Source organism: Aotus nancymaae, unplaced genomic scaffold, assembly GCF_030222135.1.
Source record: "Aotus nancymaae isolate 86718 unplaced genomic scaffold, 86718_ANA_hifiasm-v0.15.2.pri h1tg000008l, whole genome shotgun sequence".
Taxonomy (NCBI): Eukaryota; Metazoa; Chordata; class Mammalia; order Primates; family Aotidae; genus Aotus; species Aotus nancymaae.
In genome coordinates this window covers 17,742,694-17,768,471 of record NW_026988419.1, presented here as the reverse complement: position 1 = coordinate 17,768,471, position 25,778 = coordinate 17,742,694, and the positions used below count along the sequence as shown (strand labels likewise).

General features: G+C 42.7%; 1 protein-coding gene across 2 annotated transcripts in view; it reads right to left on the bottom strand.

Moving 5' to 3' along the window:
* The window catches only part of MREG (melanoregulin), a 73,358-nt gene that overhangs the window by 28,815 nt on the left and 18,765 nt on the right, over positions 1 to 25,778 (bottom strand). For both annotated transcript variants that reach the window (XM_064373014.1, XM_012446342.3), the window contains exon 2: positions 17,525 to 17,684. In XM_064373014.1, coding sequence (XP_064229084.1) covers positions 17,525 to 17,617 — 93 coding nt within the window. In that variant the 5' untranslated portion in view covers positions 17,618 to 17,684. The remainder of the gene's footprint in view (positions 1 to 17,524; positions 17,685 to 25,778) is intronic.

Sequence of the window (25,778 nt, the reverse complement as noted above, 5' to 3'; positions counted from 1 at the left end):
TGCTCACAAGATGTGCAGAGACCAGCAGACCCAGGGAGAACTGCCTCCCAATGTGGGGGTCGTGGAGGGATAGGGGGCAGTCAAGGCTAGGCCTACTTAGGACTCCCAATGTAAGCTTCCCAGGCTGGGAGTTATGGGGTTCAGAGGGAAAGAAAAAATCTTGTAAAGGGAGAAATAACTGTTTTCTACTCGTTTCATTTGAAAGCATTCACCATCCTTCTTAGGACAGAGTTAAAAATTCTCACCATGGCCTACATCTTTGATTTTATCAACTGCATGCCTATCGTTAGGGGCTGCATTGAGTCCCCTCAAAATTGATATGTTGAAGTCCTAAGCCCCAGTACTTCAGAATGTGACCTTATTGAGAGACAATCTTTTTACAGAAGTAATCAAGTTAAAATGAGGTTATTCTGGTGGGCCCTAATCCAGTACAACTGGTGTCCCAATAAGAAGGGAAAATTTAGACACAGCTATGTGCAGAGAACAACAACGTGAAGTTACAGTGAGAAGACAGCCACCTCCGAGCCAAGGACGGGGCCTGGATAACATCGTTCCCTCAGAGCCCTCAGCAGGAACCAACCCTTAATCTCAGACTATCTCAGACTTCTAGCCCCTAGAACTGTGAGAGAACAAATTTCTGTTGTTTAAGTCACCCAGTTTATAGTACTTTGGAATGGCAGCCCCAGCAAACCAATACACCCATCAAACAAATGTATTTTCCATTCTGAACTCACACGATGAATCAAATAAACAGAGCCATCCATGAAATACAAGTTTTTCTATGTTGAGACTTCGGCATCAAAGGACTGTGACCCAAGCCTTCCTAACAAGGGTCTCTTACTGATCTGCACAGCCATACATGCAGAAGGGCAGCATGGAAACAGCACAGGCTATCGGTCTGAGTCTGAGCTTCACCCCTGACTAGCAAGCCCTTCCGCCTCTGTGACCTCAGTTTTACCATCTGTAGAGTGGAAGACACTCGCCTGCCAATGCCACAGGCTTGTGAAGCTCAAACGTTACATGAGAAGGTGCGCTGCAAAGAAAAGTGCTGTGCAAATATTCCTTATTAGGACAAGATCATCACAGCTTCAGCTGCTACAGTGAGTTAAAAAGAAATAGTGACATTTACAATAGCAAAGACTTGGAACCAACCCAAATGCCCATCAGTAATAGACTGGATTGAAAATGTGGTACATATATACCATGGAATACTATGCAGCCATAAGAAAGAATGAGTTCATCCATGTCCTTTGCAGGGACATGGATGAAACTGGAAGCCGTAATTCTCAGCAAACTAACACAGGAACACTGCATGTTCTCACTCACAAGTGGGAGTTGAACAATGAGAACATATGGGAACAAGGAGGGGTACATCACACACCGGGGCCTGTCAGAGAGTTGAGGGCAAGGAGAGGAAGTACATTAGGATAAATACCTAATGCATGCAGGGCTTAAATCCTAGATGATGGGTTGATAGGTGCAGCAAACCACCATGGCACATGTATACCTATGTAACAAACCTGCATGTTCCACACATGTATCCCAGAACTTAAAGTAAAATAAAAATAAATAAAAATGAAATAGTGGCAGTTGCTATCCACACTTGGAGGCAGGAGTTCAATAGAAAATCATCATTCTGACACATGTCAACATATGCTCTCTCTCTAGTTTCTACATACCCTAAGGTTCTTTTTATTCCCCAAACATCACTTCAAAACAGCTAAGCAGTAAATACTATGTCATGGATTAAAATATTAAGGAGTCAATGAAATGCTACTTTTTTGGACACCTAGCAATCAAAAGCCTAGATATTTCTGGTCCTGAGCCAGTTCCTCCAGATGAACAGATCTTGCCCTGTGTCAGATGAGAAGTTCGCATAAAGACAGGCATAAACAGGATGAGGTAGAATATCCTGGTCAAGCTGAATAAAGAAAAGGATGGATCAAAGGAGCAGAGGTCTTGCCAGCTTCCTTTCCTGCCTGTGTTACACAGCCCTGCTCTCAACTTACTGTAGCCAGGAGAAGAGTCCAAAGCAGCAGAGACAAAAGAGCAAGAAAAGGCCTTTCGAAACTGGGGCAGAGGAACAGGTAGAGTGAGTATATGAAGGACAATCTGTGTTTCGTTGTCAGCCAAGGATCTGCCAGCGAGAAGGGAGATCATTTCTCCAACGCCCTGCCTTACCTAACCCGTCAGATGGGAAAGACACTCCCGGCACCCGCAGTTAGTTGTCCGACCGTGCAACTCAAAGATGTACCAAGTGCGGATTGCCAGCTCATGCCAGGGATCACCCCCTCTAGACCATTCGGCCCTCGGGCTCCACAAGATCATTTCGAACTGGAAGCCACCTGGATGGTTCAGTGCTGCGTCCTCTACCTTTAGGAGCCTGTCTCCTTCCTAGGAATCCTGGATCCCAAGCCTCTGGCAGCATTTCTCAGATGATAAGGCTGCTCCAACTCCAACTTGGGAAAGTCCAAAATCTTCATCAGCATTATCCGTGGGTTATCTGTAAGTCCAGCAAGAAAGCACTGAACTGGCCTCTCTGTTCAGAAAACCTCTCCTCTTCCTAATTTCACCAATTACGATGAATTTGGGTTTACAGGATCCTCTGCCAATACTGCAGAGCAGGTTAAATTCATTGGCCATTCACACCTCTCACTGAATTCCTCTGGCTGTCTCCTAATACCTGCTTCTTAACAATTCCCAGGTGAGCTAAGCCTAGGCGGAGTGAATGGAAAGAAGGGAGAAAAAAATTTGAGTGTTGGGGTACTTTGGGGATGAGCCAAACCTGGTATGGAGCAACCAAAAGGGGCACTTCCAGAGGATCATAGGGCAAGAACCCTGGAGGCTGGATGACCCTGGAGAAGGGGCCCTCCAGGAGTGAACAGGAGAGATCAGTACAACAGAGACCAGAACAACATGACCTTGCATGCAAAGGTGGCCCACCATGCTGCTTATAAATACATCTTTGGGTAGCTCACTCCTACTCCAAAGCCCATTCCTTCCAAATTTCTGCCTGGAGAAGCAAAGGGATAATGGCTCAAGAGCATGTACTGTAGTCACTCCCCATTGAAAGAAACACTGAAACCTCACTGACATTAAACAGATAACAGCACATGCAGCAAAGATGGCAAAGAACATTTTTAAATTTATTTTTGCAGACTGCCAAGGCTGGATTCAAAGAGTGGACACCCTGTCCAGTCCACGGTCCAGAGCCCTCTCCCTCCTTACAAGCTGTTGCACGCCCACTCCCAGCTATCCTCCGACTCCCCCAAATTTTAAGTGATTGCTGGGAAAGAGATTGGAGCAAATGGATAAAAGGCCACTTCCCTGAGGCATGTCCTGGGCTTATCAATAAATTCAACTGCAGTCGATTTTTATCTCTACCACCTGGACCTGTTTTCAAAACTTTCTGGTACACTCTCCAATGCTGGCAAAACAGAAGAGAAACCAGAACAGATTAAAGTATATTCGGTTGTACAATGGAACAAAAAATATTTTGGTTGTGCTGCAACAGGCTGACTCCCATCACAGCCCTCTCTGATGACAGCCCAATACCTGGGCGTGGTTAATTGTCAAGGGCGCCTGGACCTTCCAGTTCTTAGTTGAAAAAGGCAACTCCACAGCCAGATCTGGCAACCTGTGGCTTCAACACCCTTCCTGCATGCTTGTGGCCTCCCACTGCCAGCCATGTTATTTATGGAAGAAGAAACTAGGTTAATTTGGACTCGGGTCCATTGAAATCAAGTCCAAGTTAAGTGCTTTATGAACAACAAAGACAACAGCAAATTGGTAAAAGAGCTTGGGTGTGACTTTACCTCACCTAATTTGTAATTCAACATGGTAATTATTTCAAGAGGGTGTGCCCAGCTTGTATTCATGTGCTGTGTGGCCTGCCTCCTAGATTGCAAAACCATAAAATGACACAGCTCACTGCTGGGCTGTGAATAGCATGATGTGTAAGGATTACGTAACCACAGGCATCCGGGTACCTGGCACCCAAAGGAAAGGACAGTTTCAATTCAAGAAAAATATGGTCTCTTTCCAGAACACTGTGGATTTAAGTCTGAGGAGCAGCAGGTCTCAGCCCCCTTCAGAACTGGGCAGGTGCTCCCATTTCCCAACATATTCAATTAAAGCCGGAAAGCAAGCCCAGTGTTCTTATGGAGGGCACCTCAGAACCCTCCTCCATGTCCCACCTGAGCCCACGCACATCAGGAGGTTCCATTGCATCTGTATCCAGGGCTCTCCTGGGTACATTTTTGTTAACCATTTTTGTTAACCTTAAGAGGAACAAGACCAACCAAGGGAAGAGGCAGGGCTGGGGGCGGCGGGGGGACAGTGGTAAAAAAGGCAACACGCAAAGATCTATTAATTAGCATGTGACTCACAGGAGGTGGAGGGGAAGAACGCTCCAAAGAAAGGGCCTGATGTAAAGGAAGAATCTTAGACCCTTGAGATGTGAAGGACCTCTCCAAGGAGAACTACAAACCACTGCTCAAGGAAATAAGAGAGGACACAAACAAATGGAAAGACATTCCACGCTCATGGATAGGAAGAATCAATATTGTGAAAACGGCCAAAAGATAAATGCTGATCAATGCTTCATTGCCTTTCTGCTTTATCTGCTCTGGTGCAATTCTTCAAAGCTTGCTCCAGTTCCTAAACACACACACACTCTCCCTCTCTCTCTCTATCTCTCTCTCTCTCTCCCCCTCTCCACCTCCCACTTTCTCCATAACACCCACCCACAGTAAATCAAAGCAAAACAGTTTAGAAAGACCCAGGGAAACAGCCACCACAGAATGTGTTAGAAAATAATAGGAAGAGAATTTTATTTTGTATGAAGTATATAGATAGATAGATAGATGAAATAATACATCTGAATTGTATTCAAACTGTACAGAAAACTACAAAGTTAAAGGAAAGTAAAACCCTCCTTCCTTCCATCCACTTCTAACAAGCTCACGGGTAACTGTCCACAAATCTTATCACCGTACATTAGCGTATATATGCTTTTACACAAATGGGATAGTATTATACATACCCACTAGTCAATAGATCATAACCATCTTTCCAAGTCACTATCTATAAATCCTATCTCATTATTTTTCAAGGTATATAGCATTCATTAGTGAAGCTACTTAAGATCTACTTAACCAGTACTTTCATTGGGTAGTTTTATTTCTCTATTTTTCCTTTTCATAACCATAGTGCAGGGAACATACAACTTTGTTTAACAGTGTGAGAACAGCGCCCACTGATCACAGGATAGATTGACAGCAAAACTGCTGGATGAGTTGATTTAATTTAGATGCAATATGTAGGCTATTCTACCTTAAAAAGAGCTAGGGAGTGCAGCCTAAATGACTGACACAGAAGCCAAGGAGCATTTGGACCACAAGGAATACCATTTGGGGGCCACCACTTCCCACAGGCTCAGCCAAGAGAAAAATGTAAATCTTTACTAGACACTGCCACAGTCCACTCGGGCAGAGATTCCCCAAAGCTTCATAACCTCATAGGTTTCTGTACCTTCAGTCAGCTTTATATATTAAACAATGAACAAGAAAATGAATGAGCCTTCAGTTTGGAAGGTGTTACTATCAGTGGGCAGGGAGATGATATCATTATTTGACAGGGAAGATAGTCAAGAAGTCTCAAGGGGCTAGGTCGTCGATGTCTGGGTGCGGTGGCTCACACCTGTAATCCCAGCACTTGAGGAGGCTGAGGCAGGCAGATCACCTGAGGTTTCAAGACCAGCCTGGACAACATGGTGAAATACTGTCTCTACTAAAAATACAAAAACTAGCCGGGCGTGGTGGTATGCACCTGTAATCCCAGCTACTTATGGTGGGCGGGGGGCCAGACTGAGGCAGGAGAATCACTTGAGCCAGGGAGGTAGAGGGTGCAGTGAGCCAAGATCACACCACTGCCCTCTGGTCCAGGCAATAGAGCATGACTCCCTCTCAAAAAAATGATAATAATAAGTCTCATGAGAAAAAAATGGGACAGTAGGATGTCATTTTCTCTCTGAGCCTTGGTAGTATATTAAGTTCTACTTGCAGCAATCTGTATGTTTCACTCGGACTACAATTTCTTAAAATTCTACCTTCCATTCTATCCCATGCTTCTTGCCTTCTATTCCAGATCTGTTGGTTCTGTCTGGGTATCTGCCCAGCCTCTTCAACTGGAGCCTTTATTTGAAATAATCCCTTGCTCTTAGCCCCATATTCACACAATATGACATTATTCTAGATTTGCCTTGATTCCACATTCTGCTATCTTCTGCCTGTACCCAGTGCTTCAGGCTACTACTGATCTGCGGATGACATTCAGAAATCGCCATCTACTACCATCAAAGGACAGGAGGTTCTAGCCAAATGACATGAATAACTTTATATGGGAGAGGAAAGCGTCAAGTCATCATAGCTTGAGGACAATGGTAGTTGGTGTGGTTGGTATATGTAAAGTATTGAGAGCAGCATCTGGAGTTCAGGGAGTGCTCCATAAATGTCGGTTGTCATTGTTCTTATTGTCTGATTCTGTTTTACCAAGCCACTTCTTGTATGTTCACTGTCTTCCCTCATAGATTTTGTTAAAGGGGAGAGACCATGCTGACCAGTCAAGCTTATGTCCCACCTGAGGGTTATATGCATGTGGGTTTATACAGTAGTTCTTGAGAATTTGGTTAGTGTGAGTGAAACCCTGTGTGATGGTTAATTTTATGTGTCAACTCAGCTGGGCCACAGTGCCAAGATATTTGGTCAAGCATTAGTCTGATGTTTCTCTGAAAGTGTTTTTTGGATGATTTATGTTTAAATCAGAGGACTTTGAGTAAAGCACATTACCTGGCATGATGTGGGTGGGCCTCATCTAATCAGTTGAAGGCCTTAATAGACCAAAGAGTGATCTCCCTCAAGCAAGAAGGAATTCTACCAGCAGACTACCTTTTGATTTGAACTACAACTCTTCCCTCGGTCTCCAGTCTGCTGGCTTCCTTCAATCAGATTCTGAACTTGCCAAGTCTCCACAATCGTGTAAGCCAATTCCTTAAAATAAAGCTCTCTCTGTCTCTCTCTCCATCCTGTTGATTCTGTTTCTCTGGAGGATGCTGACTAATATACTCACTAAGTTCAAGCAGCCCTAGCCCAGAAAAAAATCAAGTTCAGAGACCTGCATAGCTATCATCAGAGCAGAACAAAGCAGAAGTCACCACATCAATGGTACTACAAGCCTGTGTGCAGGAAAACTCCTCTTTTTAAAACCATCAGATCTCGTGACAGTTATTCACCATCAAGAGAACAGCATGGGAAAGACTTGCTCCCATGATTCAATTATCTCCCACCAGGTACGTCCCACAACACGTGGGAACTGAAGATGAAATTTGAGTGGAGACACAGCCAAACCATATCAGTTAGCATACATCTTCTTAAACAAAAGTGTAAAAGCAGCCAGTCACAGTGGCTCATTCCTGTAATCCCAGTGCTTTGGGAAGTCAAGGCAAAAGGATGGCTAGAGGCCAGGAGTTCAAGGCTATCATGAGTTATGACTGTACCTCTGTACTGTAGCCTGGGCAACAAAATAAGACCCTGTCAGCCAAAAAAAAAAAAAAGGCTTTTTTAGCAGAGTCAAAATGTGAAAGCTATGTACAAATGCCTAAAAGAACTGCTGGACCATAGAAAGAGGCACTAAAACAGATCAGAGAACACTAAACAAAGTGAAGAAGGGATGGAACAGAGTAGAATGAAATTTTTTGGAGGTAATAAAACAGAAGCCCTGGAGGGCTGGGCACAGTGGCTCACGCCTGTAATCCCAGCACTTTGGGGGCCAAGGCAGGTGGATCACCTGAGGTCAGGATTCAAGACCAGTCTGGCTAACACGGTGAAACCCCATCTCTACTAAAAATACAAAAATTAGCTGGGCATGGTGGCAGGTGCCTGTAGTCCCAGCTACTCGGGAGACTGAGGCAGGAGAATCACTTGAACCCGGGAGGTGGAGTCTGCAGTGAGTAGAGATCATGCCACTGCACTCCAGCCTGGGCAACAAAAGCGAAATTCCATATCAAAAAAAAAAAAAAAAAAAAAAACAGAAGTCCGGGAAATTAGCCTTAACCAGCTACAATCACCATGGAAAAGCAAAACTTGGGAAAAATGTGTGTTGTGCCTGGAAACACTTCCTGAAATGTGGTCACCATCCTCAAACCAAACATAGCTGTCACCCCACTGATATGAAAATTCCTTTCATACTCATTGGCACCAACAAACCACAGAGACAGACTTATAAGCAGACTTTGCTTATACATTTTGAAATCTATATTGAATAGCAAACACTATCTGTTCCTTTCTCTCAGTTTCAATCATGATACTGATTATGTCTCTGGAGCCACAAAGCCAGATTCAAATCCTGGCTCCAAACTCAACAGCTATGTGGCCTTGGATACTCTGCTTAAAATGGAAATAATAATGGTGCCTGCTTCAGTGAGTTGTTGTTAAAGAGGACATAGTTAATATACACAAAGTGGTTAGAACAGTGCCTGGTACTATTTTATTATTATTAATATCTTAGAGAATAAGTTCACTCTGTATGATTACAATTAATAAATAAATAATAAAGTGCATCCACATTTCATTAGCAATTATTAAGTTCCCTAGAGCAGAGTGTGTTATGTAAAGTACAACTATTTTAATGAAAATGAATATAAGGATAATGATTTAGGGACATGACTTTGAGACTGTCTACTGCTTCTTAGTCAAACATAATGTTCTTTATGGCATCATTCAAAGACAAGAGCAATAATTTTTCCACTACTTAGAGGTTTGCAAATGCATCATTTCTTCTGCTGAAGGTCTGTTTTCCATCAGCTCTGAAAGGCTTATGTAAATGAAAGTGGATTCTGTCTGTGAGATTTAAATAATGTTGTTTTGTATGTTTTTGATACCAAGTGACTTTAAGCTCATGCCTTTGTTTCATTATTTGCTCTTATATATATATTATTTTGTTTTGTTTTGTTTTTTTCCTGACTTTTTTTGTTTGGAACACTGTAAATTTAGCCTTAATTATTTGTGGTCCTTCCTCTACCAGCTTCAGATTCAAAGGAGAATGCAAACAGTGCATACACTGTCTTGAAATTATTTTTCATAATTCAGAGAATTCCAAATATGGACATTCCTAGGTCTTTTGTGCTGTTGCTACTCAAGGAAAAACATTATGTTCCATTTTTCTTAATATCTTTCTTGATCTTCTAAATTGTATCATGCAAAAAATATCTAGGGTTCCTTGTTCCTTAGTAAGTAAGTGAAATTTGATTTTCTTCCAAAACCAGAATGCTTTTTTTTAAATTAAAATCTGTACCAATTTTATCCTGTGTGGAAAAGAAAATAAGCAATAGTAATAAATATGAAACTCGTTCAAAGTTAAAACAGCCCCCTCTAGTTTCCCACTTTCACCTTATAAATCAATGGCGAATTCATTTTTCAATTATCCTAGACGAAATGGCAACAATCATAAGTAGTAGTGCGCCCTGCTATAAACATCTTAAATATCAGTAGCCCATAGGCATATTTTATTTTATTTTATTTTAAGCTGTCTCCTATTGGAAAGAAAACATATTTTATTTAGCTGACATATTTTTTAATTGAGTTATTTTAAAATCTGGACATTTTATATGAAAATTTGGATTTTCAGCTTCTTTTCAAAAATTAAAAGTTCCAGTATTTGTGGGTCCACATTCTCAACATGGCAAGCAGCTATCTAGAGCTTAACAGCTGCTCCCATTAAAGGCAGTATGAGTTTCCAATGCCATTCAAGATGTGGGGTGAAGAGCAGGGGGGTTCCCACTTTTCTCACTGATGTTACTGCCTAGTAGTCCCTGGAGAGAGCTGAGATTGCAACTTCTGTTCTCCACCTTGAAATGTTTTTCCTAGTTTCCCAGGAATGAAGTGATACAGTTTGGCTGTGTCCCCACCCAAATCTCACCTTGAAATGTGATAATCCCCACATGTCGAGGACAGGGTCAGGTGGAGATAACTGAATCATGGGGCAGTTTCCCCCGTACTGTTCTCCTGGTGGTGAATAAGCTCACAAAATCTGATGGTTTTATAAATAGTAATTCCTCTGCACAAGTTATCTTGCCTGCTGCCAAGTAAGACATGACTTTGCTCCTCCTTTGCCTTCCACCATGATTGTGAGGCCTCCCCAGCCATGAGGAACTATGAATCAATTAAGCTTCTTTCTTTTATAAATTACCCAGTCTTGGGTATGTCTTTATTAGCAGCATGAGAAGAGACTTAATACAAGCACTGTCACAATTCCAACATTTTAAATGCACACACTTTGATCCAACAATTCTACTGAAAAATCTACAGAAGGTGATACAGATATATATGGATGTCTATTACAATATTGCTTCCAATAGGAAAAAAATTGAATCAACCTAAATATTAATAGGAACTAGTTGAACAAATGATAATGAATCCATACAAGAGAATACTAAAGAGTCCCCTAAAGCAAAAAGTAAATCTAGGTATATAAAAATGGAAATATGTCCAGAATACATTAAGTGGGAAAAAAGCAAAATACAGAACAGTACATAATATGTGATCCAATCTGTGGGGAAAATGGATTTCAATATTTCAGAAGAAAGCATAAGCAACTTTTAAAAACTACATTACTTTTATACTTTTAAAAGAAGGAAGTGGCCAGGCATGGTGGCTCATGCCTATAATTCCAACACTTTGGGAGGCTGAGGCGTCCACACAGAAACCCCATCCAAAGGTCACCAACATCAAAGACCAAAGGTAGATAAAATCTATGAAGATGAGGAAAAACCAGTGTAAAAAGGCTGAAAAGTCCAAAAACCAGAACACCTCTTCTCCTCCAAAGGATCACAACTCCTCGCCAGCAAGAGAATAAAACTGGATGGAGAATGAGTTTGATGAATTGATAGAAGTAGGCTTCAGAAGGTGGGTAATACCAATCTCCTCCAAGCTAAAGGAACATGTTCTAACCCAATGCAAGGAAACTAAGAACCTTGAAAAAAGGTTAGAGGAATTGTTAACTAGAATAATCAGTTTCGAGAAGAACATAAATGACTTGATGGAGCTGAAAAACACACCACAAGAACTTTGTGAAGCACACACAAGTATCAATAGCCAAGTTGATCAAGTAAAGAAAGGATATCAGAGATTGAAGATCAACTTAGTGAAGACAAGATAAGAGAAAAAAGAATGAAAAGTAACGAACAGAGCCTCCAAGAAATATGGGACTATGTGAAGAGACCAAAGGTACATTTGATTAGAACCAAGTTGGAAAACACTCTTCAGGATATTATCTAAGAAAACTTCCCCAACCTAGCAAGACAGGCTAACATTCAAATTCAGGAAATACAGGAACAACCACAAAAGTTCTCCTCAAGAAGAGCAACCCCAAGACATAATTGTCAGATTCACCAAGGTTGAAATGAAGGAAAAAATGTTAAGGGCAGCCAGAGAGAAAGGTCAGGTTACTCACAAAGGGAAGTCCATCAGACTAACAGCGGATTTCTCTGCAGAAACCCTACAAGCTATAAGGGAGTAGGGGCTCATAGTTAACATTCTTAAAGGAAAAAATTTTCCATCCAGAATATCAAATCCAGCCAAACTCAGCTTCATAAGCAAAGGAGAAATAAAATCCTTTACGGATAAGCAAATGCTGAGAGATTTTTGTCACTATGTATCCTGCCTTACAAAAGCTCCTGAAGGAAGCACTAAATATGGAAAGGAAAAACTGGTACCAGCCACTGCAAAAACATACCAAATTGTAAAGACAATCAACACTATGAAGAAACTGTATCAACTAAAGGGCAAAACACCAGCTAGCATCATAATGACAGGATCAAATTCACACATAATAATATTAACCTTAAATGTAAATGGGCTAAATGCCCCAATTAAAAGACACAGACTGGCAAATTGGATAAAGAGTCAAGACCCATCAGTGTGCTGTATTCTGGAGACCCATCTCAAGTGCAAAGGCATACATAGGCTCAAAATAAAGGGATGGAGGAGTATTTACCAAGCAAATAGAAAGCAAAAAAAGCAGGGATTGCAATCCTAGTCTCTGATAAAACAGACTTTAAACCAACAAAGATCAAAAAAGACAAAGAACAGCATTACATATTGGTAAAGGGATCAATGCAACAGGAAGAGCTAACTATCCAAAATATATATGCACCCAATACAGGAGCGCCCAGATTCACGAAGCAAGTTCTTAGAGAACTACAAAGAGACTTAGACTCCCACACAATAATAGTGGGACACTTTAACACCCCACTGTCAATGTTAGACAGATCAACGAGACAAAAAATTAACAAGGATATTCAGGACTTGAACTCAGCTCTGGACCAAGTGGACCTAATAGACATCAACAGAACACTCCACCCCAAATCAATAGAATATATATTCTTCTCAGCACCACATCACTCTTATTCTAAAATTGACCATATAATTGGAAAAAAACACTCCTCAGAAAATGCAAAAGAATGAAAATCATAACAAACAGTCTCTCAGACCACAGTGCAATCAAATTAGAACTCAGGATTAAGAAAACCGCACAGCTACATGGAAACTGAACAACCTGCTCCTGAGTGACTACTGGGTAAATAACAAAATTAAGGCAGAAATAAATAAGTTCTTTGAAACCAATGAGAACAAAGACACAATGTACCAGGATCTCTGGAACATATTTAAAGCAGTGTGTAGAGGGAAATTTGCACCACTAAATGCCCACAGGAGGAAGCAGGAAAGATCTAAAATGGACACCCTGACACCACAATTAAAAGAACTAGAGAAGCAAGAGCAAACAAATACAAAAGCTAACAGAAGACAAGAAATAACTAAGATCAGAGCAGAACTGAAGGATATAGAGACACAAAAAACCCTTCAAAAAAAATCAGTGAATCTAGGGGATGGTTTTTTTAAAAGATTAACAAATATGTAGACTGCTAATCAGACTAATAAAGGAAAAAAGAGAGAAGAATCAAATAGACGCAATTAAAAAAATGATAAAGGGGATATCACCAGTGGTCCCACAGAAATACAAATGACCATCAGAGAATACTATGAACACCTCTATGCAAATAAACTGGAAAATCTAGAAGTAGAAGATAAATTCCTGGAAACATACACCCTCCCAAGAAAACCAAGGAGAAGCTGAATCCCTGAATAGACCAATAACAAGTTCTGAAAATTAATAGCCTACCAACCCAAGAAAGCCCAGGACCAGGCAGATTCATAGCTGAATTCTACCAGAGGTACAAAAAAGAGCTGGTACCATTCCTTCTAAAACTATTCCAAACAACAGAAAAAGAAGGACTCCTCTCTAACTCATTTTGTGAGGCCAGCATCATTCTGATACCAAAATCTGGCAGAGACATAAAAAAAAAAAAAATTTCAAGCCAGTATCCCTGAAATTGTTGTGAAAATCCTCAATAAAATACTGGCAAACCAAATCCAGCAGCACATCAAAAAGCTTATCCACCACAACCAAGTCAGCTTCATCGCTGGGATGCAACACTGGCTCAACATACACAAATCAATAAAAGTAATCCATCACATAAACAGAACCAATGACAAAAACCATACGATTACCAGATGCAGAAAAAGCCTTCAATAAAATTCAATACCCTAAACTGTCGATAAACTAGGTATTGATAGAACATATCTCAAAATAATAGAGCTATTTATGACAAACCCACAGCCAATAGCATACTGAATGGGCAAAAGCTGGAAGCACTCCCTTTGAAAATTGGCACAAGACAAGGACGCCTCTCTCACCACTCCTATTTAACATAGTATTGGAAATTCTGGCCAGGGCAATCAGGCAAGAGAAAGAAATAAAGGTCATTCAAATAGGAAGAGAGGAAGTCAAACTGTCTCTGTTTGCAGGTGACATGATTGTATATTTAGAAAACCCCATCATCTCAGTGCAAAATCTCCTTAAGCTTGATAAGCAACTTCAGCAAAGTCTCAGGATACAAAATCAATGTGCAAAAATCACAAGCACTCCCATACACCAGTAATAGAGAGACAAATCATGAGTGAACTCGCATTCACAATTGTAACAGAGAGCATAAAATACCTAGGAATACAACTAACAAGGAACGTGAAGGACCTCTTCAAGGAGAACTACATACCATTGCTCAAGGAAGTAAGAGAGAACAAGAACAGATGGAAAAACAATTCATGCTCCTGGTTAGGAAGAATCAATATTGTGAAAATGGCCATACTGCCCAAAGTAATTTATAGATTCAACGCTATCCCCATCAAGCTACCATTGACTTTCTTCACAGAATTAGAAAAAATTACTTTAAATTTCATATGGAACCAAAAAAGAGCTCGTATAGCCAAGATAATCCTAAGCAAAAAGAACAAAGCTGGAGGCATCATGCTACCTGACTTCAAACTATACTACAAGTCTATAGTAACCAAACAGCATGGTACTGGTACCAAAACAGATGTATAGACCAATGAAACAGAACAGAGGTCTCACTCAGAAATAGTGCCACAGATCTACAACCATCTGATCTTTGACAAACCTGACAACAGCAAGCAATGGGGAAAATTTTTCCCAACACTATTTAATAAATGGTGTTAGAAAAACTGGCTAGCCATATGCAGAAAACTGAAACTGGACCCTTTCCTTACACCTTATATAAAAATTAACCCAAGATAAATTAAAGACTTAAATGTAAGACCTAAAACTATAAAAACCCTAGAAGAAAACCTAGGCAATACCATTCAGGACATAGGCATGGGCAAAGACTTCATGACTAAAACACCAAAAGCAATGGCAATAAAAGCCAAAATTGACAAATGGGATCTAATTAAACTAAAGAGCTTCTGCACAGCAAAAGAAACCATCATCAGAAGGAACAGGCAACCTACAGAATGGGAGAAAAATGTTGCAATCTATCCATTAGACAAAGGGCTAATATCCAGAATCTACAAAGCACTTAAAAAATTTATTAAAAAAAAAAACAACCCCATCAAAAAGTGGGCAAAAATTAGACAATTCTCAAAAGAAGACATTTATGCAGCCAACAAACATATAAAAAAAGCTCATCATCACTGGTCATTAGAGAAATGCAAATCAAAACCACATTGAGATACCATCTCATGCCAGTTAGAATGGCGATCACTAAAAAGTCAGGAAACATGCTGGAGAGGATGTGGAGAAATAGGAATGCTTTTACACTGTTGATGGGAGTATAAATTAGTTCAACCATTGTGGAAGACAGTGTGGTGATTCTTCAAGAATCTAGAACCAGAAATACCATTTGACCCAGCAATCCCATTACTGGGTATGTACCCAAAGGATTATAAATCATTCTACTATAAAGACACATGCACACATATGTTTATTGCAGCACTGTTTACAATAGCAAAGACTTGGAACCAACCCAAATGCCCATCAATAATAGAATGGATAAAGAAAATATGGCATATAAACTCCATAGAATACTATGCAGCCATAAAAAAAGGATGAGTTCATGTCCTTTGCAGGAACATGATGAAGCTGGAAACCATCATTCTCAGCAAACTAATACAGGAACAGAAAACCAAACACAGCATGTTCTCACTCATAAGTGGGAGTTGAACAATGAGAACATGTGGGCACAGGGAGGGGAACATCACATACCAGGGCCTGTCAGGGGGTTGAGAGAAAGGGGAGGGATTGCATTAGGAGAAATACCTAAAGTAGATGACAGGTTGATGGGTGCAGCAAACCACCATGGCACGTGTATAGCTATGTAACAAACCTGCGCATTCTGCACATGTATGCCAGAGCTTAAAGTATAATAAAAAAAAAAAAAAAAAAAAGAAGGAGAAGGAGGAGGATAAGGAGAAGGCTTCTAGAGGACCCATCACACCGGGCCCAAGGACCAACATAAAAAAGACACAATGGGCCATTTTGGAAGCTGTGCTTTTCAAGAGGGCTTTGTAGTTCATGTTTCCTCTGCTGTCTTTTGAAAAGTAGAGATAAGTGGGCAGAAAGGCAGGAGCTCCTCTAGGGAGAGCTGCCAAACTCAGCTCCAAATACCTTTTCCAGCCCCTTTCACACTTGCATGGGGCCCTAGTGAGAGAGAAAGAGACAGAAAGAGAGACAGAGAGAGAAAGAGAGAGAGAGAGAGAGAGAGACATGATATGTTATTTCTGTATTGCTGTTGCTGCTTTGGACAGAGTCAGGGATGAAGAAGAAAAGAGAAGAACTGACTCTGTTTTCACCAGCAGAAACCTTAGGGTTAATGTAATACAGGAGTGTACGAATTTGTTCTTTCCACTAAACAGAAAACAAGGCCATGCATTCCCAATTATATGCTCAGAAAGGGCAGCCAGGGAGCGCGGTTCTTGGCAGCAGCAGGCTTTCTGACTTGCCTTCAGTGTTGCCCATCACAGAGGGGATTTTGCTGGGAACATGGGCAGCCAGAGGTAGTGGGTGCTCGGCCACTAGTGGGATGCTACACAACACCCACTGTGGGACTCCCAGCCCACCCTTCCCCAGGCCTCAAGAGCAGAGGCAACTGCCTGCCCTTCCCCCACCCTGTGATCCACATCTCTAACCCTACGGAGCATCCAAGCCACATCAGAATAAAAGGACCGGGACACATGGCACTTCTAAAAGTTATCACCTCCTGCTAAAATATGTTTTTTTGGGGAAAAAAATTAGCAATGAATTACCAAAATTAAAAAACCTCCATAAAGAAAAGACGAGCTGCATGGCATCCCCTGAAACATACACACTAAACCCAACTGTAAGTCTCCCTACCCTGCTCAATTCCTCTAGATACAAAGAAGCATGGAGGCTATATTTAATACAGGTTTCTCCTCAGAGCTAGCTGATTAACTCAAACACGACTTTTGAAAGAAAGGAGAAAAAAAACCTATGATCCTCTTTGCTGTTTTCTCTTAATGTACAGCTCTCTCCTTTTTAATATTCTAGTGTTCTTAAATCAATAACTTTGGATGTAGAGTTATTGCAAGGGTTCAAGCCTTATCACAAGAAGTATCTTAAATATATAATGGATCCACTGCTGTCTGATCAATATGCACTATTTAAGGACATTAAACAGGAAAAAAGAGAAAACTAATTCAGGCTTCACTAATTCAAAATTAGCAATAATGCAAATTACCCTTCAAACTTCAGTCTGAATCAACTAACTGCAGCTTGCTAAACAACTGGAAAGATTCGAGATGGACTGTTTACGCCATTTAAGATGATAAACTATCTTCACACTCTTCAACAGCCTTGCCTTGCACGCAATTTGTGCCATTAAAGTAGGAAGTAGAAATGAGTCTTATCTGTATATCAAGTAGGTCAATCAAGACTAGCTATAATTAGCAACCAGTGATAATATATGCTGCTAAAGTACCTGCCTTTCATTTCAAATATCTCATCCCTCATTCTTTTTGTTATTTCAAGCTGATCTTCTAAGGAATTTTGCTATACAGCATCATCTGCACACAATAAGACACCAAAAAGTGCTCACCTCTGAGTCTTTGGCCTGCTGATTACGAATGACTATCAGATTGTACAGAGTTCTGTCGTCATCTGCCTCTGTGTGGGACACGTCATGGGGCATACTCCATAAGTTCTTTTCATCATCTCTCACCAGAGTTGCTCCAAATGAGGAATATGGGTTGCTGTCACTGTGGTATAAAAAAAGGAAAGATTAGGGTTTTATAATATATATAATGTTATATATCATATGCATGCAATATGCAATATAAATTAAAACTTATATAATACAATATATAACTATATTGTCCAAAAGGTCTGAACTGTCTTTGATAATTAAGTATAACACAATGGAACAGTAAAAACAAACCAAAAATATAAATAAATCACTTTGTAAAGAACAGAGAACAGATGTACCTGAGCAGAGGTAATTACTACAGTTAAATATGAAATTCAGCACCGAGTACCCCAGAAGCTAAGACAACAAAGAAAATCCACTTCTTTTTTTGTTTGTTTTTGTTTTTGAGACAGAGTCTCACTTTGTCACCCAGGCTGGAGTGCAGTGGCACGACCTCGGTTCACTACAGCCTCCACCTCTCAGGTTCAAGTAATTCTCCTGCCTCAGCCTACCAAGTAGCTGGGATTACAGGCACCTGCCACCATGCCTGGCTAATATTTGTATTTTTAGTAAAAACAGTGTTTCGCGATGTTGGTCAGGCTGGTCTTGAACTCTTGGCCTCAAGTGATCTCCCCACCTCGGCCTCCCAAAGTGCTTGGATTATAGGCGTAAGCCACGGTGCCCAGCCAGGAATAGAATTCTTGTATGATTAAGAGAAGAAAACTATTAACATGAAGGGGTGAATGTTTAACTGGCTCTGAGTTCAAGGAAACACAGTAAACTTGGAGTACAATGATGTATAATATCTATCAAATTCCTTACACCAGGAAAATTAAGTAATAAATATGCATACCCAAAGACTTTCAATAAACAAGGCAGAATGTTGAGTGAGAATTTCAGTAGCCCCATTCTGTACATTTGTTTTATGATTTATCCCTTACAAGGTGGTATCTGGGTGTGGACTTACAGAGAAGATTAGTGACAGAGCATCACATCTGGGGCATGCCTGCACACAGCCCCAGTCAACTTCTGTGACCCCCAGTTGACTTCCGTGGGAAGGACAGGTAGGGTCACACTGAAGCTATTCACTTCATCTAATAATGTGTACAAAGCACTGGCTACATGCTAATCACAGGGCTCAATAAAATTGTGAGCAAAACAGACATGGTCCCAGTCCTTGGACCTCACTAGAGTCTAGAAATATGGGAAATACATTAATGAGTGATCACATGACTATATAGTAAAAATTGTGATAACTGCCTTTAAGGGGGAGCTCAGGAGGCCATGAGAACATATGCAAGCTGCTAAGAGAAAATCCTCATGAAGGCAGACATCAGATAGGCGTCATGAAGAGGTGCTGGAGATTTAAGTGGAAAAATGAACAGAGTTGCAGGCAAAGGAACAGCATCTTCAAAGGCCTGGAGTGGAAGGAAACCGGAAGTGTTAAGATGTCAACAAATATGGGATGCTCAGAAGTTGGCACTCAGGAAATCTTGCAACAGGAAGCAAAGTGCCAGTCCCCAGATTGGGGTTCAGCAGCAGAATCCCACTCAACCAGGGAGGGGCTCCAGCCCTAGAGTGATGGGGGTCACTCTGCCATCACTCAGGTCAGACTGCCAATCGTAGCCTCAAATTTGGGAAGACAAGGCTGGGGGTGGTGGGTCACATCTATAATCCCAACACTTTGGGAGACTGAGGCAAGTGGATCACCTGAGATCAGGGGTTCAAGACCAGCCTGGCCAACATGGCAAAACACCATCTCTACCAAAAATACAAAAATTAGCCAGGCATGGTGACACATGCCTATAATCCCAGCTACTTGGGAGGCTGAAGCAGGAGAATCTCTTGAACCGGGGAGGTGGAGGTTGTGGTGAGCCAAGATCGCGCCATTGCACTCCAGTCGGGCAACAAGAGCAAAACTCTGTCTGTCTCTCTCTCTCTCTCTCTCTCTCTCTCTCACTCACACACACACACACACACACACACACACACACACACACACACACAATCTGGGATGAAAACCAGGGCCCACTTAGGAAAATAGAGCAAAAGGTGAGGACGGGATGTTGGAACCAAGGCTAGCAGGAGGCCAGCTACCTGAATCGGCATGGGGCTTAGAGACTGGATGTTGAACAGTGCTCCTCAAATCCCTCTGGCTGCAGGTCAGAAGTTTAGGGTCTGGGACTGAACACAGTAATTGGCCCTATGGGGAAAGGGACAGCTGATGGGGAATCAGACACAGCTCAAGCACACTATGCTCACAACCACACTGTTTTTGCTGATTGATACTACAAAGGCTAGAACACAGGCAGCCCAGCAGCCTGGCCCTTCCTAACAATGATGAACCAGTGAAAGAGGAGGGAAATTAGGCCTTTGGGCCCTGCCCATGTGAACTTTAATGAGCATGTCAAATTCATTCATTTCATTCATTCCATTGTTTGTTTATTCAGCAAATGTGGAATAAATGCCTGCTGTATACTGAGTACTGGGCTGGGTGCTGTGGAGACATGAAGATAAATAGGACATCATCTCTGCCTTTAACATAATTATAATGCAATGAGATCAGTACATTTTAAAAAAAAAGTATACACAGATTGTTGTAGGAACAAAGAGGAAGAAGTAATAAATTATGTATAATGAGAAGGAAGTTCAAGAAAAATGGAGACAACAACATCTAACCAGACCTGAAGACTGACCAGGCTTCCACCAGGAAGAGAAGCAAGGGCAGAGTTATTCCTTGCAGAAGGATCACCTCAAGCCAAAGCAGTGTATGGAGGCTTCAGGAACCACAGGGTTGGGGAATTGAAGTATTCCTGCATGACTGCCGCACGTGGTGCACAGAGCAGGGGAAATAGAGGGACATAAAGAAGAAAAGGTAATACAGGGTCAGACTGAAAGTAGTGCTGGTGCCCACGCATCATTCTGTGAACTGCAACATTATCAACAGGATTTTGAGCCTTGTCAGGTCTGGATTTTAGAGGAATAACTCTGGACGAAGGAAGAACAAGAAGATGGCTTAGGAGGGTGTCACAATCAACTGTCACATGCGGGAAGGTTAATTTTCAAACCATGCTCTTCAAGTTCCTGGTGTCAGGGGGCCTTGGGACCATGGTGGGGCAAGAGTGGAGGAAGAGCAGGGCTTTCCTGGAAGAGACAGAAGCCCACAAACCAACCACAACCAGAGCAGCTTCTCTATTCAAGTATTCTTTGTTAGCACTAGAAGGAAGATTGTTTGGGGCACAGGAAAGGTGGGGTTCTACTGCTAAACAAATACTTAATTTTGAACGTTCTGAAATCATGACCAAGATAAAAGTAAGCAAGGTTGAGAGCGAAGGAAATAGCAATGAGCGTGGAAGTGAGGACCGATTCTAGCAGCACCTGAGAGAGGGCGACAGCAGCCCATGGTAGGAGGCACAGAGGTGCCCGCAAGGGTGATGCCTTTAACTGTGGCATGTGGAGCAGAAGCCAAGGCTGACCTTACGAGTGCAGGATGTTCAGGGAGATGTTAGGGATCCGGGTTTAGGAGCGAGGACAGGGCAGAGATCTAAGGTGAGGGCAATACACAGCATTTCATGGCCTCACAGAAGCAGGTCAGAGGATCAGAGGAACGGTCTTAGCAAAATAGGAGAGGGAAGAGAGTAGGTGAGTCAAGAAAGAGAGATCAGGCAAGACAAGGAGGAATTCCAAAGAGGAGGTGGACACCAGAGACGTGTCAATGACAAAGGATGCTGACCCCAATTTCTTTCTGCAGCCAATGATACACAACCACTGCATAATATATTCAGTGCTTGAGCCAAGGGCTCCTGCATTCCACCCCTCATGTTACACAAGCATCTGAGGTAAGAAGGATGGATGGCATTGACCCACTTTGCAGATAGGGACAAGATTATTGCAGTGCTTGACTTCTTCTGGGACAGGCAGCCAGCTGACAGTCCCCCAACATGAGTTCCCCAGTGGGTATCTCAGAGCAGCCACTGTCAGATAACTTAACATCCAAATGCTGTGACAGGGATGCACTCACAGCAAAGCAGCTGAGATAATGACTACCTGTGTGGATGCTCCCTGGACAAACCAGCAGGTTCCTTCCCCTGGGGCTTGTCCCCAGGACACATTCTCCTTGAGTCACCCAGACCTGGCGCAGAGCTTCCACCAGGCGCTGTAGCCATGGCTTCCGACATCACAATAAATGCACCTCTGGGGCAATGAAACCCCGGTACTTTTCCGGACATCTTCCATCGTTCCCAGATGTGTTTCATTTCTATGTCTTTTCTCAACAGGTGGGTAAGCTCCTCTAAGGCAAGGGTTGTATCTAGTATTTCTTCTACTCCCCACATCACCAAGCAGGGTCCAAGGACATAGCAGTTGCCTTAAAAGTACTTGTTGAGGCTGGGCGTGGTGGCTCACGCCTGTAATCCCAGCACTTTGGGAGGCAGAGGCGGATGGATCATGAGGTCAAGAGATCAAGACCATCCTGGCCAACATGGTGAAACCCCATCTCTACTAAAAATACAAAAATTAGTCGAGTATAGTGATGTCCCAGCTACCTGTAGTCCCAGCTACTCAGGAGGCTGAGGCAGGAGAATGGCTTGTACCCAGGAGGCAGAAGTTGCAGTGAGCCAAGATCACGCCACTGCACTCCAGCCTGGTGACAGAGCGAGACTCCGCCTCAAAAAAAAAAAAAAAGTACTTGTTGAATGCAACAAACTGTGCTGTGATTCCCAATTTGCTGAAGGAAATCCCAGATATAATTCATTGTTACCACCTTTTAAAAATTTCTCTAAAGCAGGAGGTTTAGAAAGGAGTCAGTATGTACCTGAAAAATCAGTAAAAATTACATTAGACCATGAATAATGTGGCCACCTTTTACTAAGCCACAATTTCTTTTCCTATTTTAAAATGACCTCAAATAAAGTAAAATAATAAAATAATGATCTCAGCTGCCTCCCTGGTCAATTCCTCACTGTCTCACAACCTCTCTCTCTCTGCCTCTCCTCTCTCTAGCTATCTCTCTCTCTGTCTCTCTTTCCTCTGTCTTGTTCTGTCTCACTTCTGCTTCTTTTCCTCTTTCTCTATTTTTCCTCTCCTCTCTCTAGCTGTCTCTGTATTTGTCTCTCCCCTCTTTCTCTCGCTTATCTCATCCATCCACACACATACATGCATGACTTCAGCCAAAATAAAACACTAGCCACTCATCCTTAATCTACAAGTCCAAGTAAAGCTCTGTAGGAAGGTCAACCCCAGCCCGTTTAGAAGTGCCCATGTCTCCAGAAGGTGAGTGCCTCCTGGGTTCTCACCATATCTAGCCCTACCCAAATCAGAAGCAGTGTTCCCCTAACAAGCCTCCCCCTCTGCATAGTCACTGATATTCAGGGGATGATGTAAACCAGAGAAGAGAACCAACCGCTGTGCCCCTGGCCGGCAATGCCTCCCAGCAGCGTGCTCTCTGCGAGCTCCTGGGCCCTCCCCAGCAGGTTCTGACCTGCTCATGGCCACAGAGCAGCCTCCTCCACTCTGCCCCGCTGCCTCTCCAGACCCAGACCTGGCTCCTGCTTTGTTCTTATTCAGTAGTTGCAAGTCAAGTTTCTTTGGGGCATAGGAAAGGTGGGGTGCCAACTGTTAAATAAATAAATAAATAAGTTTTCTCAAAATACTGGTGAAAATGGGCCAGGCACGGTGGCTCACACCTGTAATCCCAGCACTTTGGGAGGCCGAGGCGGGAGGATCACGGGGTCAAGATATCAAGACCATCCTGGCCAACACAGTGAAACCCCGTCTCTGCTAAAACTACAAAGAAAAAAAAAATAGTTGGGCACGTTGGCATGCACCTGTAACCCCAGCTACTCAGGAGGCTGAGGTAGGAGAATCACTTGAACCAGGAGGCGGATGTTGTAGTGAGCCGAGATCGCGCCATTGCACTCCAGCCTGGTGACAGAGCAAGATTCCACCTCAAAAAAAAAAAAAAAAAATCCCAGCGAAAATGCACAGGGGGTGTGAGCTCATTCAGCAGCCTCAGAAGCCTCTGTGAGAGTTGGCCTGGCTCACCAGGTCCTGGGTCCCGTTCTCTGGGCCTGCCGCTTTCACTCCTGCACAGTCACCAGGTCACGGTATCAAGCCACATTGTTCTAAAACTTTCAACTCTTTAAACAGAGAAACTAGAACAGAGAAAAGCATACAGCAAAGGGCCTAAGGAGAAGCAGCTTTGGAACCTCTGTCCATCCCAGACCATGAAAGGCTCTGGGGCCTGTGTAAGGAGAATGTAGTGCAAAGGCCCTGAGGTCTGGGCCTGAGCCCTGGGAGGACAGATGGAGGGAAGTGGAACACAAGTCAGAAGCTTCCCTTTCTCTCCCTCCCCCATATAATGAGTTCTAAAAGGCTCTAAAGAAAGTGAGAGTGAAGGCCGGGCCTGGTGGCTCACGCCTATAATCCCAGCACTTTGGGAGGCTGAGGCGGGCGAATCACAAGGTCAAGAAATCAAGACCATCCTGGCTAACATGGTGAAACCCCATCTCTAAAACTAAAAAATTAGCCAGGAATGGTGGCATGTGCCTGTAGTTCCAGCTACTCAGGAGGCTGAGGCAGGAGAATCACTTGAACCCAGGAGGCGGAGGTTGCAGTGAGCCAAATTGTGCCACTGCACTCCAGCCTGGGCAACAGAGTGAGACTAGGTCACTTAAAAAAAAAAAAAAAGAAAGAAAGAAAGTGTGAGTGGTTGTTTTTCCCCTGGCCACCATCTGCTGATGATAAATATTTTATTAACATCAGGCATTTGAGAGGTGGCTCTGATGTGACACACTAAGCTGCTTTTACTCTTAAAAGGAAGGGTGAGAAAAGTCTCAGATTTCACCCTTAATCCCACCCAGGGGCACAAGCCCCCATCAATCCAGAGTCTTTTCTTTCAACAGGATCGCTAGCTAAAAAAGAAACTCGAAGTTTATAAGCATTAACTTCTGCCTGGGGATATGGCTGCAAAGTGCTAGTCAGCCCTGAAGCAATTTACCAAGAGTTCCCCCCATTCCTCACTACTAACAAGAGCTGCCTGTAAAAGACCTTGGCAGGCTCCACAAAATGCAGTGCACACAGGCTGGCTGCCGCACCAGCAGTTCCAGTGACGTTACTGCTCTCCCCACAGGCCATGTGGCAGTGACCACTAGCTTAAGACTGAAACTCTGAAAACAGCAAAGAAAAAAAATCTCCAGTCAACAGCAACCAATGGTCCAAAAACACAAGCTGCCAGGTCCACGCCCTTGACACTCACAGACTCTTGGTTTGATTTCCTGCTAGGAAGTCGCTGGCCTGCTACCCGCCTGGCTTCAAGACCTTACCCTTCTTCCCTCTACTAAGACCTCCCTGGGATGGAGCAGGTGAACCTGAGATCTTCTCCGTCGCCAGCCTCACCTTCCTTCCCTCCTCCCTCTCTTTCTTTGTCTTTCCTCCAGTCCTTCCTTTCTCCCCTTCCTGCTTTCTTTCCTTTTTTCTTTCTTCCTCCCATCCTATCCTTTCTTTGTTTCTCTCTCTCCCTCTCCTCCTCTTTCTCTCTTCTCTCTTTCTCTTCCTCTCCTCCTCTTTTTCCTTTCTCTCTTTTCTCTCTGTCTTTCCATCTCTCCTTCCTTCCTTCATTCTTTCATTCTTTCTATCTTCACTGCTTCCGGGACACATACTGGCTTTCTCTTACCTGTGATCCAGTGTTTAAACATGTCTTATCCCCCAATTTTTTTTTTTTAATTTTATTTATTTACTTGTTTGTTTGTTTGTTTGAGACAGAGTCTCGCTCTGTCGCCCAGGCTGGAGTGCAGTGGCACAATTGTTCCATCTGTTCTGGAGCTTTCCTTAGCACTCACCACCTACACTGATGATCTCCTTCAACCCCAGAGATGTGACCTGGCTCAGTGTGAAGGAAGAAAAGCCCTGGGAAGCCTTTGCTGGCACTCCTTTCTGATGTGCCCTTACCCTTTGGGCTTTCTGTTCTCACACTGAGGCAGAGCCCTGTGTGATCCCGCTTCACACATCTGTACCCTGCTTTCAAGGCTTGAGGACAATCCTGACAGGCACGCTATCAAGCAAGCACTGTTTGTATTTGTGTCACCCAGCCGAGGAAACACGAGGGCTCAGGAAGATGAGACCCAGTCTTTGGTCTCTCCTCTGCTTTCATTCACTCCTGGTCACTTCA